General features: G+C 37.3%; 1 protein-coding gene across 1 annotated transcript; it reads left to right on the forward strand.

Moving 5' to 3' along the window:
• Positions 1-118: 118 nt before the first annotated feature.
• Positions 119-25,814, forward strand: LOC308398606 (neuroplastin-like). The gene is made up of 9 exons (XM_080885355.1): positions 119-721; positions 11,275-11,622; positions 16,023-16,197; positions 17,258-17,352; positions 20,251-20,384; positions 20,758-21,031; positions 25,045-25,066; positions 25,175-25,248; positions 25,341-25,814. Exons 1-8 carry the CDS (start codon positions 646-648, stop codon positions 25,233-25,235), a joined length of 1,185 nt encoding a protein of 394 aa, XP_080741481.1. The 5' UTR covers positions 119-645; the 3' UTR covers positions 25,236-25,248; positions 25,341-25,814.
• Positions 25,815-26,834: the final 1,020 nt, after the last annotated feature.

Here is a 26,834-nt window from a genome sequence, read left to right on the forward strand (position 1 = left end):
TAAACCGTAATGGCTAAAGAGGCACATAATTACTGTCTGAGTTGCCAACACCATCAATTAGCTACATAGGATGTGATTTTGTGTATTCGTTCACGGTCATAAGCGCACTGGGCACGCGCAGCCTGTCGTTGCTGCCGTCGGTGTCCTACCAGCATCTGTTCCTCTTTTGGTATTAAAAATAGACCGGTGCTGATAACAGACTTATGTTTCGACTGCATCATTTGCCGTCGGGAATCTTTTGTGCGCTACTTTCATTTTAATCACCGAGCCGTGACCGCGAGAGCGCAAATGCGCATCGGTCTGCGCATCTTTGAATCTTCAGAACCACACTGTGGACAATCTCCCTGACATCCAAAGACCTCTCCCCCGCAATCCTACGAGGCTTCTTCGCCGTTTATGGCCGCACATCGGCATCCCTGAGCCGCCGGCCTCGTTCCGGACCTTTCACTCATCGCTGCTCTCAAAAGCTCTCAGAATCAGGGAGACATTTCTACACCAAATTGAAACCGTCCTCGGCTGGCTATTTTTAAAGAACCCGGTGCGATGCTGGGCCCGTCTCTCTAGATCTTGTGATCACTAGCCTGCACGATCTCTCCTCCCACATTCGTCCGATCAAGACCCCGGTACTCTGATCGAGCCCCAACGATGCATCGTAACGCAGTGATGCTGGCTGTGGTCCTTTTGGGGAACTTGATGCTACCTTTCATCTCTGCTCAAAACGGTAAGCAAACAGCTGTGACCATGACATTACTGTTACCATCGCATTGAGGGAAAGTGACTTGGCTTGTGTGAGGACGCGGAGGGAATTGTTTCTAAAGAGGATTTTGAGACCGCGTTAAAGCCATAGTTTCACACCAAGACTGCAATTAGACAGCAACATATATAATTTACTTAATGCCACGTTAACAAACACAAATACGACTGTGTTGACGTTTTTACAATGTTATTTATTGCTGTATTGAGTTTTGTTGGCGTGTTTGTAGGAATAATTTACTGTCGCAGATTATGCTGTGGAATACTAGTAAGTTTTTTTTTTAGTTTTTTTTTTTTTACTAAGGTCTAAGATTTGCAGTTTACCTTCACTGCCCACATGAGGTAGTAACCTATGGCTGTCAGTTTTAAGTTTGTTTAGTCAAAGGGGGAATTGGTAGTAAGAGTATGTCAGGCAAGACTAACATGCTCTGGATGCTGATCAAGTGACATTGTCAGCAGCAAACACAGGCAAAAGATTCACCTGATGTGTCTTGTAAACACTGCAAATACCAGGCCCTTCAGTGTCAAAGATGTGACTGAGCTTCTGATTGACTGAAACTGTTCTGTGTTATTCCACATTTTTTTTGCCATGCCAGCATAAATGATCATTTCTTGTGCAAATAATTCTGTCTGTGGGAAATTCTATAGTAAAACAAATAACAGTCCCATTTTTTAACATCAGATCTCCTACCAGATAGCCACAGTAAAATAAATAAATAAAAGTATTTGGCTGATAAGTATCATTTACGAAGAGATGAAAGGATACTTATTTGGCAGTTTTTGAAAAAATGAGTGTCTGTTAATCATAATAAAACTAGCATGACTTGGTTTAAACAAATGTCAGCAACATGCTGTTGGGTGTTCCAGGCTGTCGTCCTCTGATGCAGCATGTCCTGACTCCAAATTCTGTTGAATCACATCACCCAGAGGGTCTCACATATCAGCAGCCATTCATGAAATCAAGGTGGAGTCTTTATATTTTTAATGTTTTTAATGTTTAAGTATTTCTTTAGTAAGCGTGATTATGAAGACAGCATTAAGATGATATACTTCTGGAAACAAAGTGTTTAATCTCATAACTGACTCTTTTACGAATCTGATGTAGCCACATGTCAGAACCCACGTGCTCACAAACGAGTGACACTTAATCTGCTATCACAGAAAACTGTGGCAGAGAATTATGATGCATACTCATAATTTTAATGCTTAACGTCCACCTCGGCTTTGCTGCGGGGGATAATCGAACACCCACTATGCAAGAATTAATATAACATGTGTTTAGATGGTTGTTTGAGAACACTGTGAAAATTCCAGCTCTGTGGTTGCTAATTTTGCAAGTATTTCAGATCGAACATTTTCAACATTAGCTTAGTCTAATCAACATGGGAATAACAGCTTGCACTATTTTTATATAATACAAACAACAAAAATGCTAAAATAAATAAAGTGCTGCAACAAAAATCATGATAGTTTAAAAAAGTGCAAAAACAACCTATGTTTATTTAGCTTGGGGTGGACAGGAGACTCAAATACCAACATAGTTATATAACAAAATTATTACTCAAATTCTTGTCTTTCTTTATTGTTAATTTCTTTGAAGTGCCTGAAGTGAGTGTGCATACTGTGAGGCATTCTCTCATCTCGCTATCTGGAAAATCAAATACACAATAATTCCTCTATTGTTTGACAAAGCTCAAGTAATGTCTTTCCAGACACTTCCTCTGGTCTCTGCCCAGTTTTATTACCCACTCACTGAGGTCCAGTTCACACTACAGAAACACTCACACACACAATAACATCCAGTGGTCAGTGAGAGGCAGAGCTATGCCACTCAGGCTGTCTGTTTCATCTGTATTATGTAGAAATCACAGGTTTGGTAAGTGCAGTGATAAACTACTGTTAATACCAAAGGTAATATTTGCTCACATTGCATGCAAAGGCCATTTAATTTCTCTCACACAGTTCAGATTTAGGGTAATCGGTGCATGGCTTCTTATGCAATCCGAAATTTTCCTGTGATATTACAGAGTTCAGACAGTGATGTGGGGACAATAATAATTATAAGTGCATGAGATGTAATCACTGTATCTAGGAAGCAGAGGGAATTCAAGTCATTTCCTCATTCCCTGGGAAAAGTAGGCCCACATAGGTGCACAGTTTCTGTGACAGAAATTTGGAGGGACTGTAAATAGCATCCGTCCATTCTGCCTCGTTTCTATTTTTACCACCGAGACACAGCACTGAGAACTGTGGCTTTAAGGTCCTTTTGTGAAAGTGAATCCATTAACTCTTAATGGATGGCCTCCTTGTGCACAGCTGCCCGGCCCTCTAAAGAATCACTAGGTGGCTGTGGACTATTTAAGCTGAGAGATGATGTGATCTTGATGCAAAGAAGGTACTGGCTGTTGAGAAGGTAACTAGAGCTGACCTAAGGAAATGCCTTTGCCTCTTACATAATTTCCCCCTACGAATCACGTAGTCTACTCTTTTTTTGTTTTGTTTTTGCATCATCTGTGTTTGCATGAATCAAAACGTGGAGAAGGCATACTAAGATATTTTAAATAATGAACTGATATTATCACTTACATGTTCAAATGTAAACACTGTTTTCTGTCATTGAGGGGCTCAGTTAAGACTGAGCATATATGGCATCGAAGATGGCTTCTTCTTTGGGGTTTACTATCTACGTACAAAGATAGGAATGCTGACAAGCCACACCTAAATGCATTCCAACATGTAAGCAACAACCCTCTCAAAAAATGTAATAATAGTTTTCTTTGTCAATAAGTGACCTTCTTTTTCTGCTTTATGTCACTTAGGCATTATCTTCATCTGAAGCAAACAAAGCATTTTAAGATGGTTCATTTGTGAGTCTGGAAAATATGCTGTGGGACGGAAGCCAAACTCGTACACTGAGTCATGCCTGCCCACTGTGAAATGTGATATGGCCTGTAGTGATTAGGAGCACCATTGCACTTTATTAAACACATTGCAGGCATACAAAATAATGATGCACATCTGTAACACACACTGTGATTAAAAAAGAACAAAACAAAAAAAAACCCCAACATATACATATACATATATATATATATATATATATATATATATATATATATATATATATATATATGTATATATATATGTATATATATATGTATATATATATATGTATATATGTATATATATATGTATATATATATATATGTATATATATATGTATATATATATATATGTATATATATATGTATATATATATATATATATATATATATATATATGTATATATATATATATATATATATGTATATGTATACCACCCTGCTGTGCATTCAGATTCACTCCTGGCATTTCCGCAGTTTAGCTTCTGGCCTCTGATACTTACTGGTCTCGTAGCTGGGAACAACCCCAGCTATGTGTGCTGCACAAGGACTCAGGGTCAGAGAGAATATTCAATTAGGATGTTACTTTGATTTATGTGGAGCCAAACTTTCTAATGGGCATGAGTGTTTTTCAAGTGATATAGCACAACAGAAAACCTATTAGCTGATTTTCAGCTCACATTTATCGTGACAATAGTTCTAACTAAAAGTACAGTAGGAGACTTGGGAATAGCATTTGTCACCTTGTGTGGTAGACAGTACTTTGAGCACACTAGTGTAGTTCTTATTTCTGGAATTATTGTATTGTTACATCAAATAATTTAAACTCCCTTGCTTTCACTTTTGAGCAGAAGTAGGAAGTGTTTAGTGGTTTTATGGGATTAAAGAATTTTTACCCCCCGCACAAGGTTTATTGGGATTTAAATCTCATTAAACTGTTGCCTCTCGTCTGTGATCCCAATATCAGATTCAAGTGTTACCAGTAGAACTGAAATGGTGAGCCTGAGGCCTACCTTTTCTGAAAACCTAGCTTGCAAGTTTTAATTACAATTATATGTGAGTCAGAAAACATGTATTCTATAACTTGTATACTTTTTACTCAGAAATATGTGAACACTGAAAGAATTTTATTAGCATTTATACATCTTTTTATTCCAGATGTTAGTCCTGACCCTCTAGTAGCTATATACATTTCATGCATATATTCATTTTGGCATATATTAATATTTTAGAGACTCTGAAGCTTTAGTGAAGTGGTTTTAAGAGTAATTCTGTTTACTCTACTGAAGCATCCACAACCAATTAGCAATAGATTTCATATGTAGTAGTTATTTTACCAGACTCGATGTACAGAATTAATATTTGGGTTTTAGCTTTGATTTTCTAACAACCAAGCTTTTTAATGCCATATATTTGCAACAATGATAAAAACAGTTAAGTTTCAGGACTGCTCTTTTCTCACACATGCTTCTAGCGTTTTAAAGATGAGTTTCATACATACACCACTTCGTGTTTGGTAGGTATTTAAAGCAGGACAACTTTTAGAAGTGGTTACTAGTGATGTAATATGCTGGTCATTTGGTAGGCGTTAGTGTTCAGAAACATGGAATTAGGGTTAATTAAAGTTTTAATGATCTCAGTGAAAAAATACATTCATAAAACCAATCCCATATGTATGTGGAGTCCTCAAATGTAAAGACACTGTTGCTGATCTAGGCATATGGAACTTACGCAATATCATGAGTCCATCTGCTAAGCTGTTATTAATGTTATATCTACAGCAGTCAAGAATAGCCTCTGTGCTGCAAATTTTAGTACCAGGGGATACTATCATTATCAGCTTTTACAATAAAACTGACTACAAGGCATTTCTTTGCTCCACTGAACTTAGGTGAAGTGTTGAAATATGCACCAACGTGAACTGGTGACTTAATTTCAGTTGGGGCCTGAATGGGATACTTCCCGTTTGTCTTGTTAAATGATTTATTCTAAATAGTGACTTTATCTAAATATGCACAAACTCACAGACCTGTATTTGATGTTTTTTTTAAATATATTTCTCCATTGCTTATGCTCCATGTTGTGTCCTGCACTTTATTTTAGCTCTGCGTTTTGTAAAACAGTTTTTTTCATTCATCCTACTAGATACCCAAAGCACATAGAAGCTCTTACTTAAGCCTAATCTGATGATCTCTGATGATTGCCTACAGAATTTGCTTGACAAATAGATTCCTGATCTTCCTCACTTGTTTTGTGGCACCTGTGAGGGCAGAACATGTTACAGTTTTATGATTATTTTTGATATTTGGAGATTGGTGACCTTAGCTCACTCTGAGGACGGCTAATCCTCAAATCACCCTGAAATCATATCTAGATTTTCTTTAAAAACTGGTGTTTAGATGATATATTCACACAGTTTTTTAAAATGAAAAAGTGAAAATCAAAATAAGTTATAATGTGACAAACCCAAGAAGTTTCCTGAACTTTAAAAATCCCCTTTTAGGCCACTATTGTGAAAGTTTTCAAGTATAACTGACAGGGGATTTCTAAAAATCACCCCGCAGTTCTTCAGCTGAGACACCTGAGTTAGAAAACACAAACACTGCAGTTGTCTTTACTCGCGAGGACGGTCATAGAGCGCTCGTACTCCAGACTCGCGCTGTATTACTGTCTGCGTTTTTTATTTATACAAGCTTGTGTGTGTGTACAAAGATCACAAAGTTATTCTAAGAACTCAGAGCTGAGGTTCCCCTTTTCTAAGTCTGCATGTTCTTATAAAAGAGGAAGGTGTTAGTTGCTTATCACACAAGAGTTCATGTCAAAAGTCACATAGACATTTGCCTAGTCATCAATAAAAGAACACATTTCATGAAGCTGATCACACTATATACAATTTTCTTTTAACAATAACAAAGACAACCAAATACAAACACTGGGCAAAACTATGACACATTTCAAATGACCTGTATATATATATATATATATATATATATATATATATATATATATATATATATATATATATATATATATATATATATATATATATATATTTGTCACAGCATCAATCATGTAAAACAAAGTGCTCTCACATTCACAAACTTAAACGCTTGCAAATACACACACGCACACACATTATACATAACTAGTTCATTGGCCCTAGGGGGTTTCCTACCCTGTGCTTTCTCTGTCTGTGTTGTGGGACTGTGGACGGGGATCCAGGTTGTAGGCAGGCAGCTGACTCACTCTCAGGCTGCATGGCGGTGGTGTGGGGCTTGTTGTCAGTTCTCAGGGGAGCTTTCTTCTCTACCTGCATGAAAAGAGCATGTAGGCTTTAATAACTGTGACTTCCATTCAGCTTTAGACAGAGCGTGTTACAGACGACTGTAGGTTATTTTGCGATAGTACTGTACAAATGTCAAATGGAGGTTAAGTAAGCTAAAACATTTGACACTGTAGTTCTATGACATGACGGGTTTCATTATTTTTTTAGTTTGGGATCATTTAAACCATTCAATCATATAAGATTTTGACTTTCCTGATTAAATGAGTAGAATTTGAGGTAATAAAGGTTGTCACAATAACAAACTTTATTTTCCCTGAAGGAAAAAAAAGAATATTTCGACATAGTATCAATTCATATTATTGCCCTGGTCATCCATGCCCACCTGCAGTGGTTCCACTCCCCATCAGTGAGCCCATTCCACAGTTTGAGTCCCACTGCTCATATTTGTTTCATTTAATGTAGTTTTCCTTTGAGGGTATAGCATATAAAAACATCCACAGCTGACTTTGCTGCTGAAAAGCAGACAGCTTAGGTTGTAGCCAGTTATGTCAGTTCAGCCATTTTGTTGGCTTTATAATTTGCAAAAAAGAAAAGAAATTGCAGGTACTGTTATAATGCACAACAACCTGATAAGACATTGGTGTGGGTAAGGGGAGATTGACTGAAATTAGTCACATTTAGCAACAGAGCACGTGAAAATGTACTGTGGTACATGAAAGTATAACTGTGACACAGATACCATCTCAGTTTTCGGAGCTATCTTTAAAACCTACAGACAGAATGTAAATGATACTCTAAAGATTTTTGGAGTAAACATTTCTGCAGTCTCTGCAGACCTTTCAAGTGCCTGAAATATAAGCAGAGCCTTTATTTGCATGCCTTCAGTAGCTGATGAGCAGCATACAGGATCTCTCCTCACAGACGAGTCTACTTCTTGTTAGACTTTTTTGATAGATCATTCCAGATGTCAGGCTGTTATCTACACCATGTTATATTCTGTTTTTTATTTGCATACACTGTGCACAAACAGCAAATCTGACTTTCTAATGTGATGCAAGTTCACCAAGTCCCTTGCACCAAAGTTTGTTTTCAATATTGTGTATTTTGAGGAATTAGACCACACCCAACCTCAGGCAGTATTTGTGTATAATGCATAAAATTAATTTAGACTTATTTTATTCATAAGTTTTGCAATTCTAATGTTGTTTGACTTAACATTAATAAATAACGGTTAAAAAGTTAAGTCATTTCCACATAACTGCAGTTCACACTCTCAGTTTTATATTGTTGGAACTTTAATGTATGTGCATTTTACTTTTAGTTGTGGACAGGCAGAAGTATAAATTTGAAATCATATCCCCCCAGGCTCTCAGCACCTACTTAGTAATATAAATACTGGTTATTATTACATGACTACAACAAAAATGGAATCAGCTTTGCAAAATGTGTTTATCACCAAGCTATCACCAAGCTGCTGAGATCATTCCACCAGTCATACCACCATTCTCTGTCACTTCTCGTCTCCCAACATGATTTGAAATGAATAAGTACCAGCTGGCTGCTTTGCGTTTTGTTTTCACTGCCAGTGTAAGCTCCTTGTTTAAACAACTTGAAAATTGGTCTGCTCATTGGCCTGGTGTTTGTGTAGTTTGTTTCTATGAGTATTTCTCCAGAGTCTCCCTGGGCTTGAATTTAAATTGAGTCGTCAGTTTCTTTACACCTTGGAGGACATTCATTATGTTTTTTTGGTTTTTTTGAGTAGTTATACTGTAATTTTGTGATCTCATGCATGGATGACTCTAGTTGTATGTGTCATGTGACACAGCCGGTTACTGAGAGTGAGATAGTAAGTGTTCAGTTATACTGAAATATTGCTTTAAATGTGTAGGTGGAAAGGCTAGGATTCACCCTGTGGGATAATGTGGTGAGCTTGATGGGCCCAGATGTTTCCAGAGAAAAGAAACAAATGCTAATTACTCTGCATATCTCTAGGCATTGCACATAGTTGTTGCACCTAATATCCCCAGACACATCTCTAGCAGGAAGACTGCATTTTTTTAAAGATTTTTGCTAAATTCTCTTCAAAAATTGTATTTTCTATTAGAAATGTTATTTTCGCTTGGCTTTATGTAACCAGGGAGTTGTTGGGTAGCACCCTTGAAATCATTTCATTAAATTAAATTAATAATTTCTTAAAACATTGATAATTTTTCCTTTAAACTAACAGCCCTGAAAAATGCTTTGTGTTTTGGCATTATACAAATGGACTTTTTACTCATTCACCTGTTAGTTAAACCTTAAATCAAATATTTTAAATGAAATATTAGTGGATTTATTGTGGGGGTGAATACTGCAGTTACACTCCTTCCTTGGGCTTCTACAAGCTTATCTGTTCGTGCGCCTAAGATACATAACTTTGAGGAGGACAGACAGATCTAGGAGGGCCTGTAAGCCGTTGTATTTAGACACAACAAACAGTCTAGCACTCGGGAGACCTAAGGCTTTTCATTCCCATTTCCTGTACCAGAATTGAGGGCAGTGTTAAGGCAGCGTATTTTTCTAATGATTTAAGCACGTGTGGTTTACAGCTGACAAAGCTATAGGGCCAGCAGAGAACAGTGTCTGTGGCCCAGGTGATTTGTCATTAAATCGGGTTCATTAAGTCTGCCAGTGTTTTGCTGGGCTAACTACTGACATGGAACAGGGTTGTGAATCAGGCACAGATCCATGCCTATGGATGCCATGGGTGGATTATGGAATTTTTTGTGAAATTCACCATATTTCATGTTTCGTATATAACACACAAAGACAGTCAGGCAGTCTGTCTGAGCGGCAGACTTGGGAGATCGCATACCAGTATTGGAGAGATGAGGGCATATTCAAGTTTCACATTACGATGGAAAAGCTAGTTGAACTCAGACTGTGTTATACCACTGTGACCATATGTGAATTTTGAAAACCTGCTCTTAAAGTCTAGCTTATCCAAAATGTAAGCAGCCTGACCTAATTTCTAGCATTAGCAGGAAGAGCTGATATGGATGAAAAGAGATTATAATGCATACATACAGTTACATTTATTTAGGACAATTTTGGTGAAGTACTTTACATAGGCAATATGAAAATTGACAAAGGCAGATCTTTTATTTATTACTTTCCATGCTAAATGTTTACAAAATACAAAAAAAAAATCATTTCATTTACAAGCATTAGTGCTTGTTGCATTGCTAAGAGTGGAGCACACACAATCTGACGTATATTCAATTTCCTCCTACAGTTCAGTGGCATACATGTTTTGTGAACTGGTGTAAATACCCTCTGAGTGTGAAAGGGGGTGTGAATATGTTTGTCTGTCTCTATGTGTTAGCCCTGTGACAGACTGGCTGCACCTCACCTCTCAGCCAACATGTGCTGGGATAGACTCCAGCAACCTATGATCCTAAAAAAAAGATCAGTGATTTTGGAAAACAAATCGATGGTTATAGGAAACTGATATTTTTATTTATTCATGATACTTGTCTAACTAACAAGCTAAAATCTTTGTTGGAGGTAATAACTGCATGCAACGGTTAAATCTCCAATATTTTGTTATTTCGTTTGAGAGTTCAACAGTTAAATATCATTTCTTCCTCTGACAGGGTGGCATGAAAAGTGAGTTCAAGGTAAACCTTTCTTGATCATTGCGTTTGAAAAATCTGTTTTGGATTTGTTACAGTGTTTGCATTCAGTAGTACCAAATACATATAACATGATATTTTCACCTTAATGTTGTCAAATAGGTGTGATGCCCTGACTACTAGGACACAATAGCTGAAAATAGAGTTAGGTCATTGTTCAATTGGCAAACAAGCCATTAAAAAAACGATTAAGGTACATGGCACTAGGTGAACAGTTCCCCTTCTCTATATTCTTGTGTCTATGGACTGCATTTAATGTACTGATGTTGTCTTTTTGTTCAAGAATATACACATGAAAGGTACATCCCATATCTTCGTATGGTTACGTGTGAAAGAGACAAAAAGAAAAGGCAAACAAGATATCAAGCACTATTTGCAGCTGGCACTGTTTTGCGACTGGTTGACTATGACTTTGTGTGACAGTTGGCCTTAAGTGGGCCAGGGAACCTTGACGTTGAATGGACTGGATTTACAGAATCATTAACCTTTTTTTTAACCTATCAATAATTTCAGGCTTGCTGCTTTTTGATTTGCCTTTAATCATCCTCTCTTTTGTTTATATGTTCTCTGATCCTATTAATTTCCTTCTCTTTTCCTTGGCCTTTCCATGCCTTCCTTCTGCTCTAACCCTCTTCTACCCTTTCCTTCCCTGCCATCCTGATACGCTTTTCCTCTCTAGCTGGGTTTGTCAAGTCTCCACTCTCAGAGACTAAGCTTACAGGAGACACCTTTGAGCTGTACTGCGAGGTGGTCGGTTACCCCACTCCAGAGATCCAGTGGTGGTATGCTGAGGTCAACCGAGCTGACTCCTTCAAGCAGCTGTGGGACGGAGCCCGCAAACGTCGGGTATCTATCAACACAGCCTACGGCACCAATGGAGTCAGTGTGCTCGGTATCACACGCCTCACACTGGAGGACTCTGGGACCTATGAATGTCGGGCAAGCAACGACCCCAGGCGCAATGACCTCCGACAAAACCCAGCCATCACTTGGATCCGCGCCCAGGCCACCATTTCGGTGCTACAGAGTGAGTGGTCTATGTCCCATAGTATCTAGATGGTCAACAAACTACAAATCCCCACTCCCAACCACTCAAGGCTGTTAAAACCTCTCAAGAGCTCACCCTCACTGCAACAGTCACTGGCCAGGCTTGAAAAAAATGAAAAAAAAACCCAACATTATTCAAATTCCTTTCTTAACTTGATTTATAACTTTCTAACTCTTAACAGACAAAAAAATTTCAAATTGTATAAATGGCTTTCTTTTTGTGTTTTGTTTTCATTAATATTAAATTAGATTTGGTAAATATTTCTGTTCTCTTTCTGTTCACTAGATTCCCTGTCTTTCCAAAATCCATTGAGCATCTTGTTGTAAATAACCACAAACCCAGGAACTTTACCCAGTCTCAATCTGCATTTTCTTCTTTCTACCCGCAGCAAACCTTTGTTCTTACTGTCTCATTTGTCCTTTTACAATATTTTGATCATTATCTATTTCTCTGTATCCTAATTCCGACCCATTTCCTATTCCTAAATTTATTTGTGATACTTATTGCTTTAACATTAAGCTGTGTCTCTTACATTGTGTGGCTTGTTTTGTTTACTTCAAAGACCTGCCTGCTAAATGCAGTGGAAATCTAGCGGTGCTTTGAAGTAATGGTGCTTTTCTTTTGGCTTTCTCACTCTGGGCACGGTGCAAATGGGACTGAAAGAAGACACAAGGAGGGCTCTGCTAAGGTGTAAAACAGTGATTCCTGCTGTCAACTCCTTCCTGATAAAAGCAAACATTTTCTGCTTTCAAATTTGTGTGTGGTAATCCAATAAAGGATGGAAATGTAAGGGAGCTGTGCATGTCTCTCTCCAGATGAGACAGACTTAACTTGTACACAACAGCCCCTCTGGACCTCCCTGTGCAATGTGTTACCTTGTGCCTTCTCAGCCATGAAGAGTGTGACTGTGAATCAGTAATGACATTATATCCTTTAACCCTCTACTCAATTCACTCAAACAGTCATACAAACTGAGTTTTAACTGGACCCTTCTATCCTGTGCATGCTTCAGTGCTCTGCCCACTAGAGCACAGGGACATGTGGAATGTTGTTAGTCACAGTGAAGCTATCGGAAAAGTTTAGATGAGTCTGATTTTTGCTGGCTCTTCTGATTGGACTGACATATTTTGATTCACGTGTGAGTGCTATTTGTTAGGATTGGGGCTGATTTAATTTACGCCCTCATTCAAAATGGTGAAAAGGGCACTAGGGTTGTGGTTAGCAGTTCACTTGGGTTATTTGCATGTTATTTTGTCTCCAAATCCTTCAGGTCCTAAATATATTCTGTCATTACTGAGGAGTAAATGTTTTATCCATATACATGTAGTATGCAAATATTACATGTATATTACAGGCTATACATTATAGCCTAGCAATAGTTTGTCACTCAGGAAATGTGCAACAGTCTGGTTGTCTTGTTTATTTTGGTCCCTTTTTCCCTTAATTTACTTTGTTAATGTGCATCACTCCAGAGAATATGCCAAAAAGATCTAAATATGTAAATATATATGCAGTATTTGATTTCAGCTACAAGGCTTTTTTTAATTACTGAAAAAAACGAAATCTACTGCAGATACATTTGTTATTGTGTATGTGCCTAATTAACATGTGTTTAAAGTGATACTGTACCCAAAGCTATGAAACACTCAAATATTTTTTGGGTTCATAACAAATGAATAGCCATTTGGGAAATATTGATGCCACCCATGTGACTATGATGAATGCTACAGCCAGTTAGCTTAGCTTCAAATGGAAACAAAAGCAGAAAGGCTAAAGCTGACACCTGCTTCCAAGTTCACATAAAAAGGCAGTAACTGCAACCTCATCAATTAACTGAGTGTGTTTACAAAACTAGTTATTGGTAGATAATCTTTATGCTTGGCAGCTGTCTGTAGCTTCATATATTTTACACCAACATGAAAGTGGTTTGTATGTTCTCATTTGATTCTCAATGAGAAAGCGAATGAGTATATATCCCAAAATGCTGTTCTTTAACTGTGACTTACATTGCAATTCATGTAACTTACAAACCCAATAGTAAAGTTTGTCACATTGGGAAAAATATCAGAATATCTGGAACCCCCCCCCGCACACACACACACACACCAAAATATGGCTAAATACATCAGTTTTGCATTATAAAGGACTTACTCTGCTGGAGTGGCTTGAGCATAAAAGCTGCATAAAAATACTTTTTTGTTTTTATAATTTTGACCACTACCAATTCAAATTAAAGTTTTTTTTTTCCTCTAAAAAAACAAAACAAAATACAAAACATAAATCTTTTCCATAGCATTTCAACGGTTGAGTGTTTCATACTCAGATAGCTTCACATAGATCTTGTGTGGAGTATCACTAAAGCTAACTACACACAACAAATCTCACTGGATTTTGAGCGCAGACATACTGTACACCCAGAAAGCAAGGTAGCATCCTAACTGTCATAATGGTACGAATTGCAAAGAGATATTATTATTGTTATTATTATTATTATTATTATTGTTATTGAGTTCTTAAGAGCATTTAGCTCCACCACATGCTCAGAATGTGGTTTTCCTTGACGGTGCACCTTTCCTGTTTTAATATGCTACAAAGAAGTTATGAGGCCTGCCCTGCTCTTTAAAATGACACAACACAACTGTGACACAGCCACTGCTAAGTTGATTAGTATGTCTAAGCTGTTAAGATTATTTGATTTAATAAATCTTGGCAAACTCCAAAGCTACTTAAAAATTAAAACAGATCTGTCAAGTATCTGCCAATCAGTTTGATCTAACCATCCAACCTCAAAGTAGCACTGTATTAGCTGCCAGAGGAAAAGACTAGGTTTTGTGATTTGGTTACATTCTGGTATGACAATATATTATCCAGTAGTTACCAGATTTTAAGTAGTGACAAGGTGTCCTACAAACAACCTCTGGTTAAATTGCCTGTGGACCATTGTGCTGTGTTTGCTAAATGTTAATTTATGTACCTCATGTTGTGCGTTTGTACGCATGACTCGAACATACTATTAATAGTTCATGTGGCTCTGCTTGGTGGGGGAGAGAGAGAGATAAGGGGGGAGGGGAGAGACTTCCCCTTAGCTATTGAGTGTACAGGATTACAGCAAGAGGGTACCACAAATGCTAACAGAAGTCAATTGCTAGTCTCAGTAGCCCTTCTTTCCCCTCTCTCTCCTTTTGCCTTGCTAGTGGCCTTGCAGAAGCAGCCAGTAGTAGGATTATGATGCTTCTCCTCTCTGCTCCTCCCCTCGGGGGCTCCATTGTTGCCATGGTTGGCCAGCCCGGGAGGAGGAGGAGGCGGGGCAGTGGAGAGGAAGCTTCTCGCTCACTACTCAAGGCAGAGCAAAGGGCACCTCGCTCTCAGATGACACCTTCCCTGATTGTCCTTGAAGAATTGACCCTGGTATTGTTTGGTAACCAGTGTGGTTAGCTATTTAAACGTCTACATATACATTCAGCTCCATAATGTCAAAAGGTCTGTTCACTTATGTAAATTATTATCTCCGATGTCTCATTTGTAAGACTGTAGATCACAATTAACTGAAAAATGTGGCCTCATGTCATATGTTACACTTCCATAATTAAGCATATATGGTTAATGCAAACCATCTAATTATGTATATATTTTTTCCTGTGGATATGGGTTAGGTTACAAGCTCAGCAAAGTTTAAGAGGCTAATAGCTGCAACAGCTCTTAAAAAAACAGTCATACTAAGGGTTACCTCTAGAAAAAGTCAAGTTTAAGAATAGGTTAATCATGAAGCACAAACAGTTTATAACACTACTGGCCCGAGAACACTCACTGTCGATCATTAATCTGATTTTTTTTTTTCAGTGATGAAGTGTCTAAACTTTTGTGCAATGCACAAGTTATGTTTTGTGATTACATGCTGGTTATGATTGAGGCCCCTGATCATCAGGTACATATAATGTGATGATGTTTTCAGACAAGTTGGCAGTAGTTTAATCAGGAATTTGGGTGGTACACCATCCAGCTTTATAATTAACCTTACTGCAGATGTCAGTTAAAACGTGTCCGTGTTAGTAGAACACAGTGTGAGAGCCACAATTCAAATTTTACCTTGGTAGATCAGTTAAGCCTTCATTTTACTGCTTAAAACAAATGAAACATTCAGGTAGTACTGTGGATAATTGCTATACACAAGATTAATATTATACGCAGAGCATCCTGGTGGTTTCATGTCCTATTATGCTTTTTGTTTATTTGTTATGTGAACTTCACTTCATAGACACCCTCCTACACAGATCATATAAAAACAGAATACAGCCTACAGCAAGTACAGCATGGGAGGAAGGATAGAAACAGATTTGAGCCTTATGTTCTGGGATAAGGTTTGACTCTCTGTCTTCCAGAACCAAAGATCAATGCCTCTGATCAGACCATCTTAACAGCAGACACCTCTAGTAAACAAGTTATCCTGCAGTGTAACCTCACCACTGCCCATACACGCCACAAGGAAAGCTTCTGGATGAAAAATGGACAGGATATCCCCAACACACGGACGGAACAGAAGGACACAATATACAGGTGACACAAAGATTTTCCTCCTAGTTCCAAGTTGGACGTGCAGCGTAGGAGAGAATAGGTAATGAGATTAAGTGATTTCGTTAATGTAAAGTAAATGAGAATTCACCTACAAATTATCTAAATGATTCATGTAACCTGAAGGTTATTATTCCAGTAAAAACAGTGCCAAGTTAATCTCGCCTTGTCATATTTGTCTCTGTAGGGGACTTGAGCAGTGCTTGAAGAGCAGCACCTTGCAAAGCCAAAGTCTTACGCTAATTAGGGTCTAAGCCTGAAAGGTGACTGTTGTACAGAGTTTCAGTTGTAAACCACAGTGTAGTGACATTTCCTGTCCTACAAAAAACAGTCAGTGTGACTGTTTGTGATGAGTTTCTGTGGAAAAAGAAGAGACAGGAACTACATTAAAATTAAAATGTACATACAGTCTTACTCAAAAATACAAAGAGACAGTATTAATTATTCTCAATTTAACTTGAGAATCCAGGTAATTCAGACTTCTGTATGTGCTTGTTTTCAAATATTTTACAATTACTTATTGAAACCTGGGTTGAAATTCATTTCTGACTTCCCATTTAAAGCTTATCACTGCGTTAAATCAATCTTAAATCATATCTCTGCGTTTATTTAGAAATGAAAAAGTGAAACCTTTATTATAGCCTAAAGTACCAACTAGTTGTTGCTTCCTGTTGTCACACAGTATAATCATTGGAGCACAAAGCTACTGTCGCCCCCAAAGACATACCACAGACTCTCTCTAGCCACAAGATAAGACCAATTGGTCACTTCCTTGTCACATTACATCAGTAATACACTGAAGAGTACAGCTAAAATGCCTATGGTGCCCTTCTCTGCAGTATGCAGAGCTGCTGTTCCGTAATATAACAGCATAATGCCAACATTTGTCTCCAATGGCCTTCTGGGCTTTTACTGCTGGAGTTCAGTAAACTAATTATTAAAGTTAACCTGGAATTATTTTACATTACTTGACTGCTTAAAGTGTAAGTTACTGGTAAGTGACTGGTGGTATGGAATAATTGGTTTTGTTATATTTTTGTTGCAGAATCAACAAGCCGCGTGCTGACGATTCTGGGGAATACATGTGTGTTTACACATTTGACACGGCACCAAATGCCAACGCTACGATTGAAGTAAAAGGTATGATTTCTACATGTCATAAAACAAGTCAGTAAGACAAGAATAAGATTGCTTGATGTTAGCAAACATGATATGATTGAATAATGTTAGCTGACTTCCTCCCTGGTGTATTCAGATTTTGAGAAAGCACTGACATTTTAGCTCACTGCATGATGACATGGTAATGCCATTTGTGGTTTCCCATTGAGAGATGGGGGAGTGAATGTAACCTAAAAACATTAACCACCTAAAGCTCTGTAAAGAGAGCCCAAGTTTACGAAGGTGTTTGCATTCATCCAGTGCAGTCGTGATGACAGGGAGTATTCCTGAGGCTGCTGTCAGTCTTGGCTTTCACTGAGACAACACTCTAGCAAAATGGACAGGCACTGCACATGCTCTCCAAAACATGCAAATCACAAAGCCCACTTGGAGGCATCCTTATATACAGTTCACTAAAAAACTGGTTAATATTATTGGTTTTTTTTTGTTTGTTTTGAGGGGTTTTTTTTGGATGGAATCAACAGTAGAGAAAATTATGAAAATGAACTAGGTCATTAGACGTAACAGCAGGAAAGCTAACCAGAGAACAACTGTGTTGCTTTCATTCAAGCTGACAGTGAAGCCATCAACTTGAATAAAGGATTGAGTAAGGGCAAGTGAAACCCTCTTCAAGAGAAGCTTGCCTGTGTGTAGTGCTTAAGCCAATTTGCTGTGGCATGGCTATGGTGCATACTGAGCATGCCCTGCCTCTTACTCTGTGGCTGTCTTAAAGCGCTGCCTGATTGCATAACATGGATGATGACCGTGTGTGTTCTGCTTGCACTGGATCGTGAGATGATGGGACACATCACTATTCAAACTGAAGTGTCCTAGCCATCACTGGACTGCAGGCCTCTGACTTTTGAAGCTTGCTATCTGTCCTGGAAGAAAAATCAGTGGGCTGATGAAAAGACTTCATCATATGCTCATTATTATTATTTTTTCCATTCAATTTTCAGATATATCTTAAACAGCCAAACATTTTGGTGTCCAGTGTGAGTACCATTGCTGGATAAAGAATTTTCTTCAGTTCTTAACTGTTTTTGTGATTTTCTAGAGGTGTTTGAGATCTCTTGTGACCCAGGTAGCAAGCCCACTGTTAAGCAAGCCAGCTTTGCACTGCACTACTGGCAGCAGTTCACTGAGATCCCTCGCCTACAGTGTCCTTGGCACACTCATCCTTGCAGGACTCAGCTCAGAGGCAACAGATGGAGGGTTCTGTGATGTTGTAGGATTAAGGCTCTGAATCCGGTCCCAGCCATCTCTGTGGCAGGAGTAGAGTTTATTGTCTGTGACACTAAGCTTACCACAGATACATATTTGGTACCTCGTATTTCACAAATTTCCTTAAATTCTAAGCACATTTCTCCTATGAAATGTCTTAATTTGAATCCTGATCCCTTTCCTCAAGAGAAATTGACAATGCAGAAATCGAGAGTCACAATCTGTGCTGTAGGTAAAATTATAATTAGAAAGCGAACTAAAGAAAGATTTAAAACTATTTAACATCTACTATCCTGACCAACTTTTAACATTTTTCTATGACCTTGCTCTTTCTAACACAGACCTCTCGCGTTCATGTGTTACCTGTGTCTAGCACACAGAGATTAATAATCACAGTCAGGAGTGTGAAATGGAGGTTTCTGTCTGTTTTTGCACCACTCCGAGGGCTGTCTCTGTGCTGTCAGTCACTGACATAATACAGTCAGGATAAGGCACAAATGAGCATAACCACTCCCCTGCTGAGGGAGCACGTGTGCTCCATAATTAGAGTGGGATGATGTCACAGAAGAGCTCAGACCCCTCCTGCTCCATCCATGCGCAGCTGAAAAATGCTCACTCCAGGCCTCTCTTATCCTGCTTAATTGCATGGAAGGAATCATTGTAATTTTTGAGGATTAGTGAAAGAAAAAAAAGGAACAGCTATTTTCTTGATGCTGTGGAGAGTTAAAAGGAGAGTTCATGTTTCACCTTTTAGAAAGACTTCTTTTCATATATCAGTATGACTTGGCACGTGTTGCAGTGCTTTATGGCATATGCCTGAATTTATTAAGCTCATAACCCCTGTTTAATTTTCATTATCAGTTAATTCATTAGTCAGAGCCAATTTGCACATTTTTTTGTGGAATTCACTGAAGAGTTTTTTGAATGGAAACATCTGGAGGCACTCATATCATACTGATAACCCTGTTCCTTTATGAATTATATCCTACTGCTTTTTATCTGCTCCAATGTGATATTCTCTAATGCGTGTTTGGGAGTAGAGTACATGCTTACAAAATAACTAAACATCAAAAATGGCACTTCTTGATAAAAGCTGTATTTCTTTGCAAACCTCTATTCTACTGAGTGAAATGCTATTTTGCACATAGGGTTTATTTTATTGCAATGTTTGCCCAGCTGAAGAGTCACAGGTGGTTAGTTTGTTTCCATATTTAGGCTGAAAGGGTGTGAGATACATTTTCCAGTGTCTTAACAACATTTTTAATCATAAAAAAATCTAAATCCACAACGTTTTGATTGCATGGCAATGTTGTGTATGAAAAAAAAAAGAGTAATCAAAAGAGTTAACTGGCAAATATATTGCAGATAACCATTTACCTTAGCATACCAGATCAACCGCTACTTAAGGAGAAAAATGCAAGCTTGAAATGTAAAATACAAAGTGATGTAAGACTTTTTTCCCCAAATGTCTTCCTGTAATCTTTCAGAAAATTTCAGAAGAAACTGAAGGAATTAATCCAATCTTAGAGTACACTAGCCTCTAAATACCCAAATAGGAATCTATGTAATCCTCATTTATGCCATCTGGTAGAGGTTTAAATGTTGCATTGAATGTCTTACATCAATATTGTTTTTTAATTTATATGACCTTTTCAGCAAAACCGGATATCACTGGCCACAAGCGAAGTGAAAACAAAAATGAGGGGGAGAATGCAACGCTTTACTGCAAGTCTGTCGGTTACCCACATCCCACCTGGACATGGCGTAAGATGGATGGAAAATCCCCAATGGTATATAAATATATGTATACATATATATTGCATCTTTATAAAAATGATATATTTTTTGGACAGAGAGAGGGAAGGGACGTGTAGCAAAGGGTCCCAGGTCGGATTTCAACCCAGGCCGCCGCTCTCCAGCCATGGAGCGTGTGGTTGCCTGCGGACCCACTGAGCTAAACTGGCATCGCTATATATTGCATAATTTTTAAAATGATAAAAATTGACTGAGAAACAGACCGACAGGTTTAAGAACGATGAGAAAGTTATTATAAATATAATATAAATGCAAATATATAAAGGTACAACAGGTATGCACGATAGGTAGGTTTTTGGACATGCTTGCAGTTCAACTAAATTAAATGGTCATTATGTTTCAATGCAGGAGCTTGACAACTCGACTGGGCGAATCTTCATCACCAATAGAGACAATTACACAGAGCTCAACATACTAAACCTGGATATTAACACGGATCCTGGAATATATGAATGCAATGCCACTAATGCAATTGGAAATAATGCTCAGACTACAATTCTTCGAGTCCGCAGCCATCTTGCACCACTTTGGCCTTTTCTGGGTGTTCTGGCAGAAATTATAATCCTAGTAGTCATCATCGTTGTGTATGAGAAACGCAAGAGGCCAGACGACATCATCGATGGTAAGACAACATTTGCTTTTCTAATGGCAGTAAGAATCCATAAGTAACTAGTAATATAGATACCGCATTATTTACATTCACAGTGCAACTCTGCAATTTAAAACCTGTGAGACATTTGTGTTGTTGCTTTAAAAATACCAGTAAATCAGAAGATCAGTAAAATTTCCCCATATATTTTAAGAAATGTAAAATAGTTCAAATTTTTTCAAATTCAAATTTTATTTGTCACACACACACAACCACACACAGTATGACATGGGGGTGAAATGCTTGTAGCTGTACAATGCCCGACCATTAAATGACAGAAGAAAAGTTTTACAATATTTACAATTTACTACAAAATTTACAAATTAACTTAGGAATTTACAGTAAAGAATGTGCAAATAGTAGAAGAGATTATGAATTATAGGATTATAGGAAATGTGTGGTGGCGCGTGTGGTGATGTGTGTGAGAGTCCAGTCTTATAGTGACGTGTGTGGGAGAGTCCAGTCCTACACCTGGTTCAGGGCCCGAATAGCCTGGGGGAAGAAGCTCCTCCTCATTCTCTCTGTTTTGGCCTTAAGGGAGCGGAAGTGCTTCCCAGACCTCAACAGTGAGAAGAGTCCATTGTTGGGATGGGAGAGGTCCATCATAATCTTCCTAGCTTTGGACTTGCACCGCTTGGTGCAAATGGACAGCAGGTCAGGGATCTCTGATTGAATGATGCGTGAATGATTGAATGAGTTGCAATAGGGTCAAAAGTCATCGACAATGGATTGCACCCAATTTTAAGTTACTGGAACAAGGAGACTTTCAAACATGATGTTGCATTTGCTGTCAGATGGGATCTAGAGTGGCCAACTGATTTGCCTCCTTGCTCTTGAGTGGTGTAACAAACGGAGAATGGAAGAACATATAAGGATTATATTAAGTTGGCACATGGAAATATGGCATAAATCCACATGTAAACAACAGAGGGGGGGCAGAGGGAGGGCACAACTCACTTCAGATAGTTGGCTATTAGTGTACTGTTCTCATGGCAAACATTTGCTTGTGAAGGCAGAATACAGGAGTTCATAAACATGTAAGGTAATCAATCCATTATCAGTCCCACAGTATATCTTAACTGGTTAATTCTTGTCCCCTTCCCCTTCTTTCCAAATGGCAACATAATCTAAATGGGTGGTAAGTGAGAGATCCTGCATGACATTTTTTTTCTGTCATTTTGAATGTTTTTACAAGCCTACTGTCCATCCCAAAATATCATGATGCTTGATGCAGTTTTGAAATTTTACCACAGTCAGTGAAGTTGAACTTATACAAAGTCATGGTAAAATAAAATAAACAGATAAATAAGTCTTATCCATTTCCATTAGGCTTATTAGTTCGACAGGCAACAATTCTTTTTTAATGGATATGGAATCTGTTTTGTATGTCTCTAAAGAGCAATTATTTGTAATCAAAGTAAAAGCCCAATCAGAATGATTGGAATCATACAATGTACATTACAAGCATATCTAAACAATTTATATATAGCCAAGTTTGAATGTTGTATTATCAAACAAAAGACTATTATGCGTATGTCTGGTGTGGTGTGGAAAATTTAATTCCACACCATACATATATATATATATATATATATATATATATATATACACATATATATATATAGTACCCCATAAATAAGATAATTTGAAATAAAAAAAAGCTTCTCCTGTTTCAGCTGACAGGCAGAACTGCTTGATAATAATTTGTCAAGATGACAAAGTCTGCAAAGCTCAAAGGGATCTTCAGTCACCACGGGTTCTGTCTGACCTCTACTCATGTAGATTTGTCTTCTTTTCATTTTTAAATAAGGCAAGAACACAAAAAAAGTTCAATGCCTCAACAGTTTCCCTGTTTATGTGAATCAAACCAGCTGGGTACCCCAGTTCTATGTTACACACAGACTAAACAAATATTGCTTCTGGGTACATCCCACTTTTTATTGACATAGTATGAACAAAATTAGATTTACCAAATAAAATGTGCAAGCAATAGTTAGAAAATAAGCCAACTTGATTAAATTTACATATATTAAAGTGTTTTTCAAAGTCTTGATTCTGTGAAGACAAAGTCACATAGAAAGTGTTGTGTGACAGGCTTATGTATTAATCCTTAGATGGGGTCCAAAACAGTATTTGTTGATGCATTTAAGAATATTTTTTTATGTCTCAGTTGCATATATAAAAATAACCAAATGTTTTAAAATGACATACTATTAGGAGTTTATTTCTTTAACAAACTAGAATCTGTTATATTGTGCTTAGTAATTAGAGAAGTAGAAAAAGCACGAAAATATTTCATTTTCCTAAAGTACAAACTCATAGCACATAAGAGATATGCAACTAAACCACAAGTCTAAGTAAGCTCTGTGCACAGCCTCTAGTTTGGTTTCATCTACTGGAAAATGAAGCGATTAAGGTAGATTATATTTGCCATGTTTATGCCATTCAAATCAGGAATGAGGACTTCCAGCTCACGATACACAGCCTTTTCTAAAATCTCCTTTTAGCATCCCATATTCCCAGAGGTTGCACACAGACAGGTTTTGGCCCCTGTCTGTGTGCATTATGAATTCTGGTCTCTTGATGGCTGAGCTGTTTGAACACTTTTTTCACTACACAGCCAAAGGCTCTGATGCAGGCTGACATTTCTATCCTATGTTTCGAAACCAGCTGCTAAAATTACAGATTATGCTGTGTGATTATTTGCTAAATAACAGCCCACTTTATGTCACGAAACAAATGTTGTGATATGAACCCATATCTATTTTCTTAGGTTTAAAAATGACACTTCAACTTCCACTTCAACAGACTTGATGTGTTACCATGATTATTAATCTCACACAGTAAAAATCTGTCATTTGTTATTGCATTTGTGCTTGCAAAGCTGTAATAGTAAACATAGCTTTTGTGGTGTATACATATGAGGTGTTAAAACAGTGTTATATGCTGGCAGTTGTTCCTCCTTTAAGTACTCCCAGAACCATGTTGTTGTCTAACATTAGATCTGCCATAATTTGCTCCATTTTAATGCCATGGAATGTTGCTAATGCTGCTAATCTCAGACTTATAACTGCATGGAAAATCTCTCACTGTGACTGGCTACTTACCTGTTAACACATTTCATCTGAATGCAAAGCACCAACCCCAAGGCTGTGGAACTAACTTTTCACTCAACCCAAATTATTTTTCACAAGTTCCTCTTCTTTTGGTATTTTTTATTGTTACAATGTGGTCTACTTTACTATGTTTTACTGCACTGCCTTAAAATGAATTTTGGCAATTTTGTATGACTGACACAATTATTTTACAAAAATATATACTGCCATAAAATCTATGTTCTACTTCTTGGATTGGATAGACTCTCTATATGCTGACAGACGGGTTAAAGAAGGCGCATGATTTTTCTTTTTGCCAAATCAGCTACGCTATCACGCTCATGTACCAGGCCCCTTCAAAATCACTATGAAATCGCTGAGTGTAATTAAAAGATGGCTTTAAGTGAGCCATCTGCAATCCTCCTACACATATGCTCAGCCTGAGATGAACAGGAACCCCATGAGATTCAGATGGCGTGTGAGGTTAAGTTTACAGTGTTGGGTGTTAAAGATGCTCTTTAAGGGGCAATTCCTTGGTTTTAATTCACATTTCAGTTTTGCTACTTCAATTATGTCATTGCTGACCAAGCACACATTAATGTCCAGAAACACTTTTAATGTAAGAAGCTACTTATTGCACAAAGCATATACATGCATATGAAATTCAAGCAGTTAAGCAGGTGATGCCCATATCTAACTTTCAGTGTCTTATCAGTGCATGATTCTGTCATAAAGGCTTTTAGCTGTCTTCCTGCATTTTCTGAACTTTTAACATTTTTTTTTTTACTATAGCGATATGAAGAAACATGCCAGTTTTTTTGTTTTTGTTTTGATCTCGCATTTAACTTCTCTGTGCCATTTTTGTCTTCTTCTCTCCTCTACCCCTCAAAGATGATGAACCAGTTGGGCAAATGTAAGTAAACAAGTATCTTTATTGCCACAAATATAATTCATATGGGGATACTGTGATCTGCATGCCCATTACCTTTATGCCACTAAATTGTAAGTGCTTCTTTCCTAGGAAAACAAATTCAACAAACAACCACAAGGACAAAAACATTCGCCAGAGGAATACGAAATAAGCAATTTACTCAAGTAAGACACTGTTGTAGAGGATTGGGGCTAAATATAGAACCCACTGTGAGGATTATCCATAGTCACGCCTTCTCTTGAATTTCTCTCCGCAGATGAGATGGCTAAACTGCATTTTTTTGACTACGTGAAGGTGTCAGAGGTGGATGGAGCTCTGGGCAGTTTTGAAAAAAGCATATCTTGTCTCATTTTATGAGAAACAATATCAGCATAACACTGGCAACAAAAAGAACATAATGGCTGTCTTAAGCATGCCTTATTCAGTCTTAAGTGGAGATTTCAGGATGAAGAATAATGACTAAAACCACCACAGAGGTGTACACATTTTTAATGTGCTGTTGATGTCTCCTTTCTTGATTTTATCATGTCCTCAAATGAGGTGATCCCTTTTGTATTACATATCATGTACAATGCATGCAAGATAATTACAACGCAATAGGATACTCAGAATAGACATTTTCTGTTGTTATCCCTCGTGTGGCTTTTTTGCATCCAAAATTACCTTTTTTATGGAGTCATCCTTGCATATACATATACACATATATGTATATATATATATATATATATATATATACACACATATACACATACATACATACATATATATATATATATATACATATATATATATATATATGTATATATATATATATATATATATATATATATATATATATATATATATATATACACATATATATATATATATATATATATATATATATATATATATATATATTTTATTCTTGAAAATTTGTACAGCATATCATGGTCATTTAACTATATTTGATTTGTGACAAGATGTCTACTTTTAACAGAACTTTTATTGTGAAGCAAGGGCTTCAATGTCTGAAGCAATGACTTCAATGACTGGCAGTATTTAAATTTAAATGAGAGTGCTTACAGAAAATGACTACTGTGTGTCTAACTATCTTAACAAAAATAATATACGTATTATTTTTATTTCCTTTCCAGAGTAACTTAGGTGTCTTGTATATGTTGAAGTATGAGTGTTCAAATGATAGGAAAGGTGTAAAAAAAATATTTTTTTTATAATTCCCAATTTCATTAACTGATTTTTATTTTGTTCCTCTCTTTAACTGTATAGCATGGCTATAATCCTATGCAATATGTATTCTTAAATAGATATATGGAGGGCAGTTTGTTTTACTCAGTGAAGCTTTAATATTGTGGGATCACTTGGAAGCTGGCATAGCAAAATTCACTGCTGTAGCTGCATGACTCCTCTTTCAATACAATGTATCCATGTGTGGTGCAGTGGAAATGGACCTGCATTAAGGTGGGAACGAGGGACCAGAGTACATAGCCACGATCAAACATATAAGTGAGACCAATAGTTTTTTTTTCTTCTTTTTTTTAAATAAAAAATGTAAAAATGAATGTTTGTTTTGCAAATTCTTTAATCAACAAATGTAATGATATTCAAAGCATCCTCTTTGGCCCATGTAACATAACAACTAATGTGTAATATAATTTCAAAGAACACTGGCACCAAAGCAACAAAACACTCCTCCACCAACAGGCACTGCCTACACGAACAAGTAAAAGAAAAAGAAAAAAAAACACAA

This window comes from Rhamphochromis sp. 'chilingali' (genome assembly GCF_963969265.1).
Source record: "Rhamphochromis sp. 'chilingali' genome assembly, chromosome: 6".
Classification (NCBI taxonomy): Eukaryota; Metazoa; Chordata; class Actinopteri; order Cichliformes; family Cichlidae; genus Rhamphochromis; species Rhamphochromis sp. 'chilingali'.

Coding starts and splice junctions, on each gene's coding strand:
- LOC308398606 (XM_080885355.1), top strand. CDS start 646: ATGCATCGTAACGCAGTGATGCTGGCTGTGGTCCTTTTGGGGAACTTG. Junction 20,385..20,757: donor TGGATGGAAAATCCCCAATG/GTATATAAATAT, acceptor GTTTCAATGCAG/GAGCTTGACAACTCGACTGG. Junction 21,032..25,044: donor GCCAGACGACATCATCGATG/GTAAGACAACAT, acceptor TACCCCTCAAAG/ATGATGAACCAGTTGGGCAA.